General features: G+C 42.4%; 1 protein-coding gene across 1 annotated transcript in view; it reads left to right on the top strand.

The window, feature by feature from the left end:
* Positions 1–18,258, top strand: part of pdlim4 (PDZ and LIM domain 4) — a 45,426-nt gene that overhangs the window by 6,449 nt on the left and 20,719 nt on the right. Inside the window, exons 2-3 of the mRNA XM_056397085.1 lie at positions 3,220–3,371; positions 13,491–13,572. Of these exons, the coding sequence (XP_056253060.1) occupies positions 3,220–3,371; positions 13,491–13,572 (234 nt within the window). The remainder of the gene's footprint in view (positions 1–3,219; positions 3,372–13,490; positions 13,573–18,258) is intronic.

An 18,258-nucleotide genomic window follows, 5' to 3' on the forward strand; every position in this document is an offset into this window, starting at 1 on the left:
AGCTGAAAGTAGGTTTACTGGGTGAAAATGGGATTGAAGTCATACCATATGATACCAAGTTTCTACTTTTAGCAAAGCTGGGTAATTTTATTCAATTTATTATCTCTTTCTGTCCTCCACAGCGGCCTAGAAACCAACTTTATATTGTTCACAACAACTCTGGTTCCATCCTTGGCCCGACCCAAGATCACTCTTTGTGCGCTGCGGTCACACACTCGGTCAGCTTTCAGACCAGGGTCACTTCTCATTTTTGAGTTAGATCAGTTTATCATTATGAAGCGGAAGTTGATCGCTTAGCTTTTGTCACGAGTGGTTCGTGTGAGCAAGAAGACGAATGCAGAAAGTTATAGTAAGAAAAGTTACAGTTAAAAACAAAAACAACAAAATGCTGGTATGGGCCTCGAAGCATAGTAATTGGAAAATGACATTCATCTTTAAAGCTCTATAGTTTGAAGTCGTTACATCACTACGTGTGCAGTGTAGATATAGCAGATCGTGATGATATGTCTGAACCACTTCACTCTACACCCTCCTTACGTTTTGGGAATGTTTTTCCTCTGGTGACGACCTCAGTCATGCCATTGTGTCACTTGGCATACCGCTGTGTGTGTGTGTATGTGTGTGTGTGATTCATGCACTGCTATTCAAGGGCCTGACCCTGAAGTGATGTTACTCACTCTGTGTGTGCACTGGGGTGCACTCCACTGTGACACAGCCCAGGCAATAATCCAAGACATACGTACACACACACACACACACACACACACACACACACACACACACACACACACATAGACACACAAACATTTAAAATGCATTCTCACCAGGGAGGTTGTGCTAAATGATGTGGGTAAACTACAACCTCCAGTAAGTGTCTATCAACAGATTCTTGCTTTTTCCCCTTTTAAACGTTTCAATCTTTCCCCCTACACCCCTTAGATTATGTAAGTGTAATTTGTGTCAGATTTCTGCAGAAACAGCTGATGACTGAAATGTGTTCACATGGCTTTCTCTTTCCCTGACACACACAAAAATTTACACACATTTCCCACAATGCTGCTGACCCCTGAGCTTACCGGAACTGAGTCAGGGACACTGGGGCAGTCAGAAGCTGTAAATTACAAATTCCACATCTGAACCACACGACTTAGCTATTAGTGCTTCATGGAGCATGAACTTGTGTGCCTTTTGCTCTTAAACCGCTCTTCCCCCAGTTAGCGAGTCTGTTGCTCTTGCACTGGCAGCTCCTCTCTTTCTCCTTTCTCTCTCTATCTCTCTCTCTCTTTCTTTCTCGTGTTCATTATTCCACGGTGCATCAACTTTTTCAGCCAATCGTAGTCTTGATTTGTCTTGGATTAGATTATTAATATGTGTTAGTGAGGTAAGTGTTATTTTGAAGCAAGGTTTTCGCCGTTCCAAACACAATACATCTTAATGTGCAGCTGTCAGGGTAATAGGCATTACGAGACGTCGTGGGGTCAGGCGGTGGGTGCTCTGGTGTGAAGATGAATGAGCTCAAAGAGAGGTACCCACTTAAAAACTTGGGTGACGGGACAAAGATTAATCACCAACACTTGACATACAAGGGCTTCATTAACAGGAAAGTGATCCGAAATCTTCTGTTCCCTGTGTTTTTACAGATTTACAGATAGTCTAGTAATTTTTAGTCTTTAAGCTCTCAGACATGACAAAGTGTTGGAGTGTGAATTCCTCCCTGCTTCAGCTTTTACATGGTGACATGTTCGCTGTAGCTGTTCACCAATAGATCAACCAATTAGTCAATAACAATGATCTGTTGGTTTAATCATTTATTGGTTAAACAAAACAAGTGACTCTTGCAAATTGTAATGTACTTTTTTTTTTGGCTAATTGGTTAATCAAGGAAATAATAATGAAATAATGAAAATAGTCTTTAGCCATAGTTGCTAATAAAGTTCTTCCTCTGTTTGTACAAAATTAAAATGTGTATAAATGAATATTGGTTGAATCCCCGTTACGCTTCTTCAAGCTGCCACAGAGAATCTGTCACAGATTAATGATTTCAATTCCTTCTAAAAACTGTGTGACAATCACAATTGAATCCAGCTGCAGCAAATCTCCTCACATTTAATGGTTGGAAAAATACAGTCAAAATAATAGTCATACATGTCGTACCTTGACAGCACATGGAGCGCAACAAAGATGACCAGAGACATGATGGCAATTGTTCACATTTCATTACATTTTTGTTTCAGTGCTGGTGAAGAGAGTATTTTCCTCAGCAGCTTGCTGCCATATGACAGTGACTGTTTTTACTGTGAATGTCTTGGTTTGATGATGGGAGCGTTTGATTGGTAGTTTCTGCTCATTTCTCTTTGCCAAAACCATACGAACCAGTCAGACGCAGGCCTGGAAATAACAGGGACGTTTGTATGTGTGTGTGTGTGTGTGTGCGCGAGCGTTGCAATAATGGAAAATTGTTATCATATGTTACTTAGTGTGTCCTGCGAAGGTGAAACATACCCACTGGGACACCCACCCTCCCCCTCTGCCTCCCCGTGGGGCTCGAATGTCCACAGACCAGCATGTTTGTGGACTGAAGGATCACAGAGAGGAACCTGCTCACTGTCCAGCGGCTGCGAGATAATCTTCGAAATTAAAGCGATGTGCGCCTACGCTTCGCAGGATCAAAACGGGCCACGTCACAGGACGAGGCAAAGCTCGAAGGATATATGGAGCAGATGCTTCCAAATGAATCTTAACATTACACAGAGATTAAGGTTCAAGGTTCATATGCAAACTCTGTTAATGGAACTTACTCCTGGACTTGAGATCATTCACTGGGGGTTTAGTCTGATGCAACTGCAGAGCAGTTTTTTTTTTTTTACTGAATTCGAAAAGGCCAAACGTATAAAAATGTTCCAGTTCTTTCCAACTATTTCACCACCTTCAATACTCTTAAGTGGCCTCTCACTTCCCAGTGTCATTGTTGCTGGCTTTTTGAAAATGTAAACCCAGAGTGCTGCCCAAGGCAATATTACATAAATCAAAAGAGAGCTGCTTTTGTTGAATTTGGCCTCCGTGTTGACACTCCCGCACTAATACTCTCTTTCTTTCATTCTTTTTTGTCTTTCTCTCTCACTGACACATTGACACCACTTGTAACAGCTCTTTCTTTTCTTTTCTTGGGTGTGCTTGGATCGGTATGTGTGTGTGTGTGTGTGTGAATGTTATCTCCAGGTAACACCAGGCAGCAAGGCGGCCCAAGGTGACCTGTGTCCGGGCGACACCATCCTGGCCATCAACGGCGACAGCACAGAGCACATGACGCACATGGAGGCTCAGAACAGGATCAAAACCTGCACTCAGCAGCTCAAACTCAACATCAGCAGGTATGAAAACATGACACTGTTCTTACCAGAAAAACAACAGAGGACCATTTGGTCAACTGACTAAGAGTGTGTTTATATTTTTCCTGATTTGGGAGCTGTGGCTGTGCACCACAATCCTGCTAATGGAGGAAATCAGGACAGTCAGTCTTGGTTTTCTTAAAATTATGATCAAGCTCTTAACCTAACTTTCAACCAAGTAGTTCCAGTTGCCTTAAAGGGGGAGCCCCAACTGATTTCACACATCAAAGTCTGTGTACAGGTCTGGGGGAGTACACGTTGCACATGTGAAAACAGTTGTACGGAGCTGTGTGAAGTCTGATAAACTGCCTCAAGTGATGTCAGGTGGTTGGGTCTAAAAGAGTACAGCTCTGAAAATGAAAAAAGTCTGCGGGTGTGGAGTTAATAAAAACCGAGCTTCCCAGACGTCAGTAGCCCGCTCCTCATTCCTGCCTGAGGCCAGAGGCTCGTGCAAGATTTGATTTTTCCATACGGGATGACTGATGGGAATTATGATGTCGGATATAAGGAAATGTTCTAACATAAGTCACTTGCTAATCAGTCGTCACTGCTTTGACCCTCAGCAGCGGCTGCTTATGGTTTTTGCTCTGAGGCTCATTAAGTGAATTGAGTTGAAAAACCTGACTGATTTTTTATGACTCAGGTCATTTACTGCCTCTCGTCCAGGAACACATATTGTTTCTATTTCTGGTGCGTCTGCTCGCCTTGGCGCATTCGAGTCACAGGGACAGATGACAGCTTTACAGCAGCTTAAATAATCGCTGCTCCTATAGAGCGCCGTCAAAGTCCATGAGGCTTGTACATACAGTGAGTCAGACAGTGACCTTTTCAAATGGACTTGAAAGGTCGATATTGTTCCATTTTGCCACTTCATGAAGTGGAAAATGATCTTATTATCTTCCACTATTCAGACTGGTGCATCATTTTCAGAGGGAGTACGGGAGGATGGATGATTTGACCTTAAGTGGAAGACAGAAGCAACATGTTTCTGTCAGGGTAGCAGAATGGAAATCATCTGTCTAAACGGTTAACAACATGGAGAGAGAGAAGGGGGGGGTAACCAAGGAAAAACTGAAACTGAACTGAAATGTCAGTCGCTTCCCACATTTCTATTAGATGGTTACTTTAGGTTGCCAGAGCACTGGAAAGTGCAGAGCGAATCTGGCAACTTCTGAACCCCATCTTCTCAGATGAAGAACACTGTGGTTTCAGTGAAGTGACAACTGCCAACTGGTGCTTCAGCTCTCTCCTTTTAGGGCAACAGACAACACAGTCTCTCTCTCTCTTTCCCTCTCTCTCTCTCTCCCGTAATGGTTTGGAGCATGAAGTTGACCTGCAGATGCAGTGGAAATAAGAATAACCCCCGGAGTAACCGGACCCGTCAGACGAACAGAGATTCACACATGCAGTCGCTCCCTAATTCAGACAGAGAAGAAGAACTTCTTTTTTTTTTCTCTTCCTCTGCACTGTATTTGTGTTTTTATAGTTTTGCACTGTAGCATGCAGCAGCCCCCCCCACCACCACCACCACCACACACACACACCACACACACACACACACCACACACACACACCCACACCCACACACCCCCACCCCCTCTGCCACAGCTTGTAGTAGAACCCCATCCATTCATATATCAAGCTGAGTGGCTGAGCATTCAGTGGCTTGTCCACATAGGAATAGTAAATTTATTTAAGGATACATAAAGTAGTATTCAGCGCAAAGACCAGGGGAGCTCCTCTACAGCTGCAGCAGCACAAGAAAAACTCCCACACTCAACCACCTGCACCCGAACATTCCCAAATTCAAATTTGAGTTATTTAACACAAGCGAGAATGTAAGAAGTAGTTTGACAAAAGCAGGAGCACTTACAAGGTTATGGATATGCTGTGCGGCTGACATTTTGCCCCACATCTGCTTGCACATCACATTTATATTGATTGACATATGAAAACCTACGATTTTTTTTATGGTCAATTAAAAGGTTTCTTGTGCATCATTTTTCACACATTGTCCATGTTGTTTCATGAGGATGTGTTTAGTGTTTTGGAAACACTGGGATCTCGACCATAATTCTGAACTGATGTGGGTTTGAGATACGCTTGTCAGCAAGACTTTGTAATGGGTGAGGTTGAAAGAAATTATCTTGTTTATGGTGAGTGACAAAGTGACTCAGTGAGTTTGAGAAATATTTTTTGTTAATAGAGAAAATATATTCAAACCCAGTGATCTTTTCTCAATCTCATCAGAGGCGAAATACAAGCGGGTTAAAATGCAGGTGGACGAGATGTAAAGAAAAGCTATAACTGACTTCTCTGTGATGTGAACATTGATATTTGACACCCATTCAGGTCTCATAAATAGCTAAAGATCATTCCTCTGAATTAGAACCACAAGTGAACTGCCAGACCAAGTCATGCTGTTCATCAATCCTCCTTAATTTCCCATTTAAACTGACAAGATAGCAGTTGTGCGCAGGGTCATATATCAACACAGGCAGAGCGAGGCTAGCTGCTGGTATGTGACCTTCCCTCAGTGTATTGGATGAATAATTACAGTGTGAACTGCCCTGCTGTTGGGACAGGAGGAGGGTAAGTCATGTCTGAGAGATATGTCGGCATGCACCTCTGGCTCCAGCGCCCAGAGCTGAAATGAACCGGTGGTGAATGAGAGGGAAGACAGAGCAAGAGGGGTTCAGGCGGAGGAATAAGACCGTTTTAAAAATGGATCCGAAAGTTTTGGGTTACGCAGTCACAAAAAGACGAGACGGCAGACAAGGGGAAGTGTTGAAAGAGAAGGGAGGGGCTGAAAGATGGTGGGAAATAGGAGAAAGAGAGGAAAAAAGAGCAGCGGCAGAGAGGGAGAAAGAGACACTACGACAGAGAGAGAGAAAGAGGGAGGGAGACTGAAGCCAAGTAGAGGAGCGGTGAATCAGAGAGACCAAGTGAGAAATCCACATGGGCCCTTCTCTGCCCAGAATGCCGTTTTTACAGCCAGCGTTCTCTGCTTTGTGCATTGCTGGAAATTCAATTACACCGACAACACAGTGGAGCTCAGAGTCCAGTTCCTCTCCCTCAAATAGGAGACACGTAAGGCACCACGAGTTTTGAAATAATCTTAACATATTCCTGCTGGGCGAAGGAGATGACGGGACGCTGACTTTTTTTTTTTTTTTTAACACATTCCTCACGTCAGATCAAAGCTGCGTGTGGGTGAAGCCTCATACCCATGTTTTTCCAACGCAATCCTTTTTCAACCAGAAGCCAGGTGATTAAAGCATTGCATTCACAACTCTTGGTGTGCAGTAGTGTTTTCGCAGGAAAGATCCTGAACAGGAAGTTATGTGTTAATAAACAGCAACAGTCACTATGACTGAGCAGACAAACAGAACACAGCCATCTACAAAAGCCTTAATTCAATAATGGGGGGAAAAAAGAGGTCACAGTTTTGGCCACTGCAAATTAACCAACAAGAAACCTACAGAAGTTTAAATGGTAACATAAATAATTAGAAATAAACTCTATAATAATGATATATTATTATAATTATATATATATAATGTATTATTAAAACCTTGAAAAAGTTCTCCCAGGAATTCAATGAGCTGTGTAAAAAATGGTAGTTTGCTCTCTGGTTAGTGAATAAGGTCCAAGCCCTATGTTATTCATTATCCAGACAATGGGGATGTCATATTCATATGTAAAAGGCTACTAACTATAGTTATTTACTAAAGGAAATGTGAAATATGTGATTTTCAGTTCATTGAAAACACTCCTCAGCTGTGGGCTACAGGAATAACTGTGGATTTTTCAATTGCAACCATTGATTCTGGAGTCCAAAAAAATTGGGAGTGACGAGAACCCGTGCTGACTCACGAGAAAAATAATATTTCAGAGGACAACAGTTCTCAGCCCCTCATTAAAAGCCTACGCCATAAAATAGTCCAAACAGTCACAGAGTCATAGATGGGGAAACGGGAGACCTGTAATTTTGTGTTGCTGCCGATGGACAAATATATGAGTCTACACGTCTGCTGTGAACCAAAATTACAGTACGCTGGATGCATCGGGGCTTGAGGTCTTGTGTAACTCAAGAATGTTTCTCCGTAATGTGTCCGCGTTTATTACTTTCATAAGCCCCATTTTTCATCATTTGCATTACGGAGCATTTTTAAGAGCGCCCTGCATCGGAGGGTTTCTGGTTAGGTGCCCCGGGAAGCTCATGAAAACTGAACATTGGGCCAGCAGCTGCAGTTGTTTGTGTGGAATTTTTTTTATTTTTTTTTATACTGCCGTTAAAAGAAAATACAACCTTCAAACACTATATTTGCACTTTCCAGAATATGTTTTTGTTGCGATTAAGTACTTTGTCTTGTCTGCTTTTACTGCCGGTAGTGATAGTGAATCCCAGGAACATTTGTTTGAACCATTCAGATCTGAGTTTTATGCCAATACACTTAATCAAAACACGTCTTACAGCTGCATTACATTCTGGTGAACTGAGGCCAGGGAGAGACTACATACTCTTACAGTTTGATATGATATTTTCCTGTATGATTCTGCCAGCAAGTTCTCTCTGGAAGCATCTCTGTTCAGTATATTTCTGCGCTCTGCAATTTGTCATCCATACCACCAAAGAAGAAACTCGACGCAGAAAATTACCAATAATTGAACATCTCTGTGCTCTTGGTGGATTTATGTTTGTCCAGCCAGAGGTTAAGTGAGGGGAAAGATGAGAGAATAAAGGAGGGGAACCAGTGAGAAGAAAAGGAAAGAATGAAAGGGAAAATTAGGAAGGAACGCACTTTATCACAGCTTCCCATGTGCTGATTCAGGCCTGTCAGCGCTCCACTGTGAGGTGAAACACCCCTGCTAGTTTCTGTTAGTTCCTGGCATTGGCTGGAGAGCAAAAAATGGCTGCCACCCCCCTCTTGTCAAGTTCACTGTAATGTCAGAGGAACTGGACAGACGCACTTGGTGCCTATATTGGTGTGTGTCATGTTTGCTTTGCTTGGCCTGTATATCCGACTCTGGGAATACAGGACCCAGCTGTGAGGGGAAAACCTTCCCCTCTCGCCACCGTTTTCCTCTCCTCCTCATTCTTCTTTTTCGGCCTCTTCATCTCCCGTCCCCCGAACCCCACACGCCACTCTGCCGTCTCCCTCTCCAAACCGTAAATCCCACTCTGCTCATCCCGCTCTGTTTCTTCTTTTTATATCTCCTCTTCGTCTTTCTCTCTCTCTCTTGCCATCTCTTCTTGTCTTCCACCCTGACCTCACCTCCCTGCAGTTTCCCTCCGTCTGCCAGAGCTTCTTGGAGAAAGCCATGCGGTTTGCAGAGGCCTGAGGAACAGATGATGGCGGTTGGGATGTGTGTTTCCACCGCCGGTCAAGCTGTTCGGAAAGACTCCTGCTGGGGTGGCATGTTAAATGTGCTGAGAAATGAGTCATGATGCCTGAGCTGTGTGTGTGTTACTCTTGTTCTTGAATTCTGAAAAAAAAAAAAAAAAAAAAAGTCTTGTGAAATAGGGACACCCTGCTGTTCTTGTTTCAATTTCACTTACTGTAGAAAGGAAAATTTACAGTTAGGTCGAGGCTGGAATGAAGTTTGACCTGCAGATGGTTTAGAGCTTAAAGGATCAGTTCATTCATATATCCAATTCTTCTAATGGGGCTGTATGGAATTTAATTTGTGCTGGTTAGTCCGGAGACCTCGCTATAAAGAGTTTTCACTGGAATCCATTCATCTCCATTTTATTGGGCGGGGGGCAACAGAAGATTAAGACGTAGATATTCTCAAAACCGAGGCACATTAAACTGAAACTGTCGGTCTAACCGCTCGCCAAAGCTTAAGAACAATGTTTTTTTGCTGAACTGAACTTGCACAGGGTCTTCAAAGCAAAGTTACAAATGTGAGTGTTTCATCTTGTAGTTCAATACCTCTTCTTCACCACGAGTTAACCAGAAAAATACATGGAAAAACAGTGATGGTCATTTTCACTAGCATATAGGTCCAAGGGTTACTAACTTTTTAAAAGCTTTCAGCCGCATCTCACAGTCTTCATCAGTGACTGAAAATGGCGTGAGTGTTTTACAGTTTCGTTACATGAGTGTAAACCGTGGGTTACCTGAGAACAACAAATATGAGATCATAAGCTCTGTCTCAGTGCAAAGATGCTGTGTGGATTTGAATGGAAATCGTCCGCTTGATCTTTCTCCAGCCATCCACTGACTGATTAAAAGCTCCTAAAAGGCTAGTAAGTGGACCTTTGAGTTGGGACTATTCTGCCACACTGTAGAAATCAAGATTATAATGCAGTGATGTCACTGTCAGTGAGAAATGTCCTTACAAAGACAAGGAGATTTTGTTTGTTACTATTTAGGATCAAGGTCTCAGTTTGGATTGATTTTAGTTGAGGGTAAAGGCCAGGATAAGGGGGTTGAGGTGATGTGTAATGCATTTATGTGATTGCATGTCTGAGTCCTGATGGGGGAGAAACACAAAATCCGATCATGATCTGGAGAATAAAATCAAAACAAAACACAGGGCGGAGGATTCAGGAGGAATCAGGGAAAACAGGCAGAGAAAAGACGCAGTCAGAACGCTCCGGTGCAGGATTCGCCCCTGCTGTCTGGCTCTGACTCCACGACCTGTGACTCACAGCTGAGGAATTATGCACGAGGCTGCATGGGACCAAAGGAACACAGGACTCCAACTGGGACAAAGAAAGAAAAAAAAAAAAAAAAAAAAAGGAGCCTCCCAAAAGGAACCGACTGACACACACATGCCCCACCACCACCAGCACCGCTGCCTTCATCTCCTCCTTCATCCCTTCATCACGTCATCCCTCTCACGCTCTCCCAAGGTCTCTTTTTTGTGGTGGTTGTAAACGCAGCATCAGTGGAGTTTAAGAGCCTGTGTTGCAGAAAAAGGGGAGGAGGGGAAGGAGGGGTGGGTGCTCAATCCTTCTATCCTTTTTTTTTCCCCCTTGCATTGATCTTGTCATCACCCAGATGCAGATTTTTCCAAGTGACCCCATCAGGTCTGCTGACAAGACCCAATAACTGCTCTTTAAAGGATGATTGTCTGTCTTTACTCGCAGAGGAGAAAGTATTTAAGCTCCTCTCACAGAACCAAATAAGAGGAGGAGCATCTCCAGTGGTGTCTGATGTACGATAGGGCTGAAAACCATCCTCGTTCCGATGGGTTTTGATGAAGCGAGGCCGGACTCTTTGAGTGAACCCTGAAATGTTCCGTGATCAGCTGCATCTTAATTTGAGGGCACTCGGTTTTCATGCTCCTCCTCGAACATGGTGATCCTGTGCAGCCAAAGTAAAGTCATCCACTGCTGTGTGTGTGTGTGTGTGTGTGGGGGGGGGGGGTGTTAGGGAAAAGTTGTTGTGATGACCTGAGACTTTCTTTTTCTCTGTGCTGCTTTATGTATGTATTGTCCTTCTCTTTTTTTTTTTTTTTTTTTACTTTTATATGTTTTTGTCATGAACCCATTTATATTCAATCTTCTGTGACCGAATTTTATGGGTTTATTTTTCCTCGTTCTTTCATTTTACAATTTTTATGATAGTTTTATGGCCATTCCTGTCAATATTATGTAATTTATGTAATTGTCTTGCTTTTTAAAGTGTTTTATGAATGAGGATTATCAAACAACTTGTGGTCATCTTAAAACAAAAAGCAAGTAACTTAATATATTGGTCACCATAATGAAAACGTGGATTTTAGAAAATTAGCTCCCCATGTGTTGTCTTTTCACCCTCTGTCTTTTAACTTTTTTTTTTTCTTTTTTACTTTCCTTTTTGCCAGTCCGTATTCAGTCTTGTTTGACATTGATGTATTTAGTTACGAGCAGAAGCGGAGCCGGTGGGTGGAAATCGAAGACGGCACTTAAGGAATGAGTTTGGGTCTATTCGCCCCTATCCAATTTATCATTGTGAATCTCTGTTAAGAGACAGAGTGCACAGTGCTGCTGTGGCGATCAGTTTTCTCAGAATACCTTTTGGCAACAGTAAGAGGAGGTTTTAGTGAGATGAGATACAGCCACTCAAGTCTGAAACTCGTTTTTTAATATTCCTATAGCCGTGCAGATCATGGTATTCTGGTGCTGCTGGCTGCTTTTTATTGCTTGGATCGGATAGTCCAGGGTTATCCCTCACACACTGAACCAATACCGTCAAAGAGAAACTAACAATACAGTTCATTGTCTGTGATCAAACTTGTGTGCAGCAGATTGTTTCTGTCTTCCGTGGCCGTTTCTGTTGGGTTACATTTGAGATGGTCCAGAACAGTTTCCTCTCTGGCAGAAAAATAAAACTAGATTATGTCCGTTGCTCAAAATCTGAAATGTCAGATTACGTGTAGCTGTGCATTGAAGCCAAAAACAGCCAGCAGTGTCGTTCTCCCAGTGGAATATTTTTTTCAAAATTCAAGTATGTACTGACGTCACTTTCAAGACTGACCTTCAATATAATGAGTGAAACACTGTAAATTTTAAATTGGTCTCTCCCTCAGTGTCCACCCACGCCTCGGCGTTCATAGCTCCACTGTAGTGGATGGACGGTAAATTCCATGTATCTCTCTTGCATTTCCAAAAATGTCAATTCAAATAGGCCACTTCAGACTGAACTTTGACTCATTTCAATAGGCTGTTTGTGCGGTAACCATCGAAACCAAACAATCTGAAAACACGAAGGCTTTCTGTCTGAGGATCCTACGCAGTAGCTGTTGCTTGTCTTGCCAGACACTCGGCGTCTCATAAGAACATCCTTGATAGCAACACCTCCGCGCTTCATATCTGAAGCATTGCCTCAGCTCAGCCAACGCCGTGCCAGCTGCAGCCTGATGACCTCACCTCTGTAGACATCAGTTCTCCACCCTGTGGGGTGGACAAATCAACGCATGCAAGCGCACACACCAGACACATGCACACACACGCACACACATGCAGTTAATAGTTTTTTATCTCTCTGTGGTAGGAGGTGTGAATGAGTGAAGTGAAGCGCGCGCACACACACACACACACAAAGACACATACAAAGACGCACGCTGTCCTGTAGTTACTCTGCGCAATGTCCTGGTGTTACCCTTTTGGCAGTTGGATGCTTTCCCGCTTATCTGCCCGCGCCATGGCAACAAAAACTCGATGAACCAAAGAAGTCTCCTCAGGTCTTTTTTATATGACACGCAAACCGCAACTACTTCAACATGTACCTTGAAAGTGAAACGGCAATGCATGTGAACTGTTCGTGATGAATCACAGTGAGGAGGAACAAGTTGCACACTCTTAGTTTCACCAAAGCATTTAATTCTCTGCCTTTTTAAAGAACAAAATAAATTATGTGGGACCCCTGCTTATGCACGCACAGTAGGCCCATTCAGCAGCGCTGTAAATAATGTATTTGATCATTGCTGCCAGTCAGTAAGTCATGTCCTTTTTTTTAAGTATGTGCAACTGGAGTCAATTACTAGTAATCTCAACAGGAGGGGGGGAATCCCAAATACCAGTAATTCAGTTATCACTACTTTTGAAAAGTCTGTGGCCCAGACTGCTGTGCGTTCTGGATAGTTCATACGCTGGAGTTATGATGTGATGATGACTTTATCTTTGTACCAGTGGGAAGAGGCCAGGACGTAGCCCTATCCCATTCCTAATGTGAAAACCTGGCAAACGTACAAAACCACATTCACATACATTCATACACTCACTCGCACAAAGCTACCAGTACAGTAAATGATTTGTTAACTGCAGCTATATGTGATTATTCTGGCACATAAAGAGGACCTGCACCGCTCCTATTACACAACAGTTATGGGATATCATGGGACGCTGCAGTTGTCATTTTTCCCATCTCACAGTAATTATAAGACGATTACAGTAAATAGTATCTTTCACTCTTTTCAACATCCACTCTCAGAAATAATTACACTTCATGCGCAGGAATCTTCTGTGGAAAGAAAAATTCACGCTTCTCAGCAGAAATAACTGCATGCTTCGATGCCTGGGTGTTAGGTGGCACAAGATTTATTCGAGACTCATCCTCTCTCTCTCTCTGTCTCTCTTTCTCTCTCATGGGTATTGTCTTTCAGGTCGGGACCGGGAGACAGAGTGTGGTCGCCAACTGTTAGTGAAGATGGCAAGACAAGCCCTTACATGGAGCCTGACTCACAGGTAACCACTGTTTATTTGGGATTTTGCTAAGCACAAGTCGTAGGTGTTTATTTCGATTTAAGCTCACGCCCACTGGGATGCTGTCAGGACTAATCTGCCTCTTTCCTCATGCTGCCAACATCAAGTTTTACTGCTTAAGGCTTGGGTTGAAAAATACAAAAAATGCAGAGACCTAACCCTAACCCTAAATACTACAAAACCCTGTGAGCCTCAGCTGCTGTCAAAAAAAAAAGAGCAGTAGCAGATTCAAAACGCTTTTATCGTAGAATTTGAGAACGAAACATAGCACCACAGTTTCTGAATTCATCCAAAACTGTCCCAGAATCCAAAAGTGAACTGATTTTGAGCTGCAGAATGTTTGCAGATTCCTCAACATTGAAATCCTCAGCCTGTTTTCTGCCATCAGTGGCACAAGTAAGGGAGCTATAAGATTGTGATTGATTCTTGCAGAAATGCACTTTTTTTTTTTTTTTTAAGTGTGTACAACCTTATACCTTCACCTTTTTGTCAAAGGACCAGACATTTTCTATCACAGCTGTGTGTTCTTTTGACGGATGACTCCAAAGGGAGAGTTTCATATCCATCCAAGTTGTAGAAGCACTTTAACTGTAAGTCGCGTAACATTGGCTGTGGGAAAAATTAATGGGACTTTTACTACGTCCCAAAGCTTCCACCAATGAGAGTGCCACAACACAGATACAATGTAAGTTAATGGAATTTCATCAGTTTATCTCTCTATCTTTCAAAATAATGTCCTGATTACCGAGACTGATATCTCGAATACAACAACACGTTAAAATGAAACTACTCGTTTGGTAAGAGAAGTTTCTTAATTCTGAATGAGATGCCAGCTATGATACATTCTTATCATTTACATGTAAATCTTTGACTTACCTATGCATATAAGAAACGCCTCTACCAGCCACCTTAATGATACTGTACAAGACGTCTGCTAGTGGGGATTCAGCAGCACATTTCTCTGGTCTGATTTATGTCAAACTGCCTTTAGACTGGGACCCAGTATTTTGAAATCTACTGCTTTGGATTAAGGTCCTTCCCTACCTAACAAGAGAGGCTAGTTCACATCTGGGGCCATAACTTAATACATAAAAAAGTCCAGTTTGCTGGGTGTGAGACCCAAGTCTTCTCAGTCCTTTTATATCATAAACAGAATCCATGGAAACGGGCACAACACTCGATTTGTAAATTGACTGTACACTGTTATTCACATGGTTATAAGTGAGATAATGCATCCCACTGTTAACCAGCGAGGTTTTGAAATAGTATCTTGATTGTTCTCCAATCGTGCGAGCTGCCAAACGGATATTCAAGGCATGATGAACTCTTGCAGATGATCTTGTCCAAGTTTTCCAGTGCTGGCAGGCCAACAGGTTTCTGAGCAGGGAGAGAATAAGAGGTGTGTGTGTGTGTGTGTGTGTGTGCTCGATCACACATATGCTGTGAATATGGAGAGTGTGTGAGTGAAACAGACAGACAATGAGCATATTGTGGCTCAGACATGTGAGAGATGTCCATTAGTCAAGTATTGTGTTGTGGAGTCAGGACTGATCTGTGTGTCCCTCAGCCCCTCGCTGAGGCAGGGTATTCTTGTCCCTAAAGGGTGGAACCGTCGCACAAAGACCTGAAGTGAAATCTATCCGTCCGCTCATCAGTGGGAGTTTGACACCTCACAGGAAAGTATTGTTTTCAGTGGCAGAGACCAAAGTGAAAGAGGCTTTAGTGTATGTAATTAATCAGGGTTGTTGGAGGTCTTGGGATCAGAATTCTCGTTTTCTCCTTCTAACGATTGATATATTAGCAGCCGCCCAGGGGACTTTTACTCTGAAAGCACCAATCAGTAAAATGTTTTGCTGCTGCATTTTTGGTATCATGAAAGTATCATTTTTCGTGTGCTTTACACCTTGTCCACTTGTTTCTGAGCAGGTGTCCATTAAACAAGTGTAAGAGGACATCTGAAATGAAGTTTAACCACTGTTTTCAGTCAGGGCACAATGCATAACATTTGGTACTCTCACTAAAACAGACATAACCATTAGTTAACTAGCTACCAATAAACTTCAAAGAACAGATGGCCACAGCCAGTGTTTTCCTTTGGCAGGTGACCAGAGTATTCACATGTATAAGGTATATATTAATCCCTGGATAGTTTTATAGCCTCTATGTCCATAAAATGGTCAGAACTCCACCTCAAAGGTCTTCATCGCACAATCTCAGCACCAGCTCGGGTCTTGCTTTGATTAACGCAAGGAAATACTGAACTTGAGTGAGAGGAACCATCAGCTACAGCAGTTTATACAAACACGGACATGCATGACAGGAAGGCTTTGCGTGTGGGTAATACGAGAGTATAGAAAAATCTGTCTCTCTCATGCTCTTTTCTGTCCAAGTCTGCCTTTCTCCTCTCGCTGTATCTCTGTAACATCTTATCCAGCTCTTCCTCTCTCCCTCGCCGAAGTCTAAAAATGTTCCCTGGCGTCTCATTTAATGAAGTGAACCTTGACGCCTGGAAACCACTAAGTCAGGGCCACTTTAGCTTCACGCTCAGGTGAATTCGTCTTTGCATGAAAGGAGGAAACATCCGCTCCCTGGGGTCACATAAAAGACCAAGGCTCTCTCTCTCTCTTTCTTTGTTTCCTGCTGTATTCAGATACAGCTTGAAGGGCAGCGCTGACACACAACAATGGCGATTGTTCCTCAGACACCTTGGAAACAATAAATGCACCAGGGTATCTCTTAACAGCGGCTGACCCAAATCCAAACTGAAGTATGTGACACATAGTGCCTCCAATCGTGAGTCAGTTTGGGCAGCACGAGCAGAAACGAACTGAATCAAAACGCTGGATGAGGACGACAACGCGATTTCTCATTGTACTAACAAAGATCGGAGGCATTGTTCTGTCATCCAAAACTTACCTACCGCTGTGTGACCTACAACATTAGGACTCACTCTGAAGCAGTACTCTTTGGCTAGCAGGGTGAGAACTGAAACCAAAGAGGCACACCAGGACACTTCAGCTTTTGTATAAACAAATTCCTCTGGAAGTGACCACACATTTTTCCGGCCTACATAGACATTCATTGCTGTTTTTGTAAAGCAGATTGTCTCCGTTAACTAAGAATATTACAAAAAGAGCATCAGAAGGCAAAGCTTTTTCTTGCAGAAATGTTGCCACTTGAGCCTCATGAAAAGTGCCCAGATAGTTAGGAATCTGATGACAGCATTCGTCAGGGCCTGCTCTATTTAACTTTTCCATTTTTCATCATAAGCTTCTTGTTCTTGACCAACTGGCTTAGTTAGAAATTCCAGTCTCACTTGTGGGAATTAGCTACTGAGCAGGAAGTGACACATGGAAGCTATGAGGTGTTTCCTTTCACCTTGGGAACACGGGATATTGTCATAAAAGTCGATGAGGAAATGTTGTATTTTTGGATAAAAGAAAGTGTGTGATTTCATACGGCTGATGTGACTGTTTTTTGCAAAGACTTTTTGGAGTGTTTCTTTTATCTGTTGGGGTAATTTGGTAGTGACTGTGTAATGTTTTTCCAAGGAACTGTGCTCATGTCTTGGCAACATTGTTCACCGGATGTCATACACAACTTGCTGAAATAGAAATAATTTTGATAAGGAGGAGTGGCAGAGATGAGGTGTCTTAAGAAGAACAGCATGAATCGTTTTGTGTAGTTGGAAGACAAATGAGTTATAATCAGAGGCTTCACACAGTTTTCAAATTCCATGCAAAAGAATAGGGTACCCTTGAGAGAAAGGTTGTCCAAACAATATCAAGTCCAAAAAAAAAAAAAAAGCTGTCCTGAATCATCTGTATTGCTGCCCAACTGTAGCTTTTTTTCCATTGAAGATCCCCTCATTGGAGACTGACAGGCATGACCCAAAGCATTGGTTCTCAGACTTTTTCTGTCATGCTGTAATTTAGAGGGAGAAAAAAAATATCAATTCTCCCTTTTATATTCTGATTTCTTTCTTATTTTACTGTATTTGGGAAACTAGTAAGACAAACCTGTAAAGTTGAACTTAATTCAAATACGATGATGCATTTTTGCTAAATCAAAATCACCCTTTTTCCTGTCCTATCCACCTTTAAAAAAACAATAAAACAACCTTGCTATGTTGAATCTTGATACTCTAGCCAGCATCAGAGCACTCTTGATTGTTTTTTGTTCCTTCTTGATTCATATTCACTTAACTTTAGATGCGTTCGACATTTTTCCACCTGGTTTTGTCTATGTCATGTATCAACAGTGGGTGCTGCTAATCCTCATTAACCCTAATCAAGTAGGGACCCAGCTTTACGTCTAATCAAAACCTGAACTGAAGAATCAAGCGAAGTGATCGCTTACTGATGTGTACAGTGATGTGCATTTGAACAGATGTGTTTGCTTAGTTCCCCATTTGGAAAGTACATTACGTAGTTGGTGACAACAAATCTTTGGACTGAACTGACATATTTTTCCTTTTTAATCTGAGATGTGATTCACATTTTCATGCTCTTGTTCAGTTTACATCGTAATTTTTATCAAACACACCAGATGCAGTGTTCTCACCAGAAGTCTTCAAGTGGAAGCGGTCAAATCAGCAAATTATGACATTCCGCCATTTTCAAGATGGAAGATCAGTCTTTGTGAGATGTCCTTTGATAATATAATATA

Source organism: Seriola aureovittata, chromosome 15 (genome assembly GCF_021018895.1).
Source record: "Seriola aureovittata isolate HTS-2021-v1 ecotype China chromosome 15, ASM2101889v1, whole genome shotgun sequence".
NCBI classification, from domain to species: Eukaryota; Metazoa; Chordata; class Actinopteri; order Carangiformes; family Carangidae; genus Seriola; species Seriola aureovittata.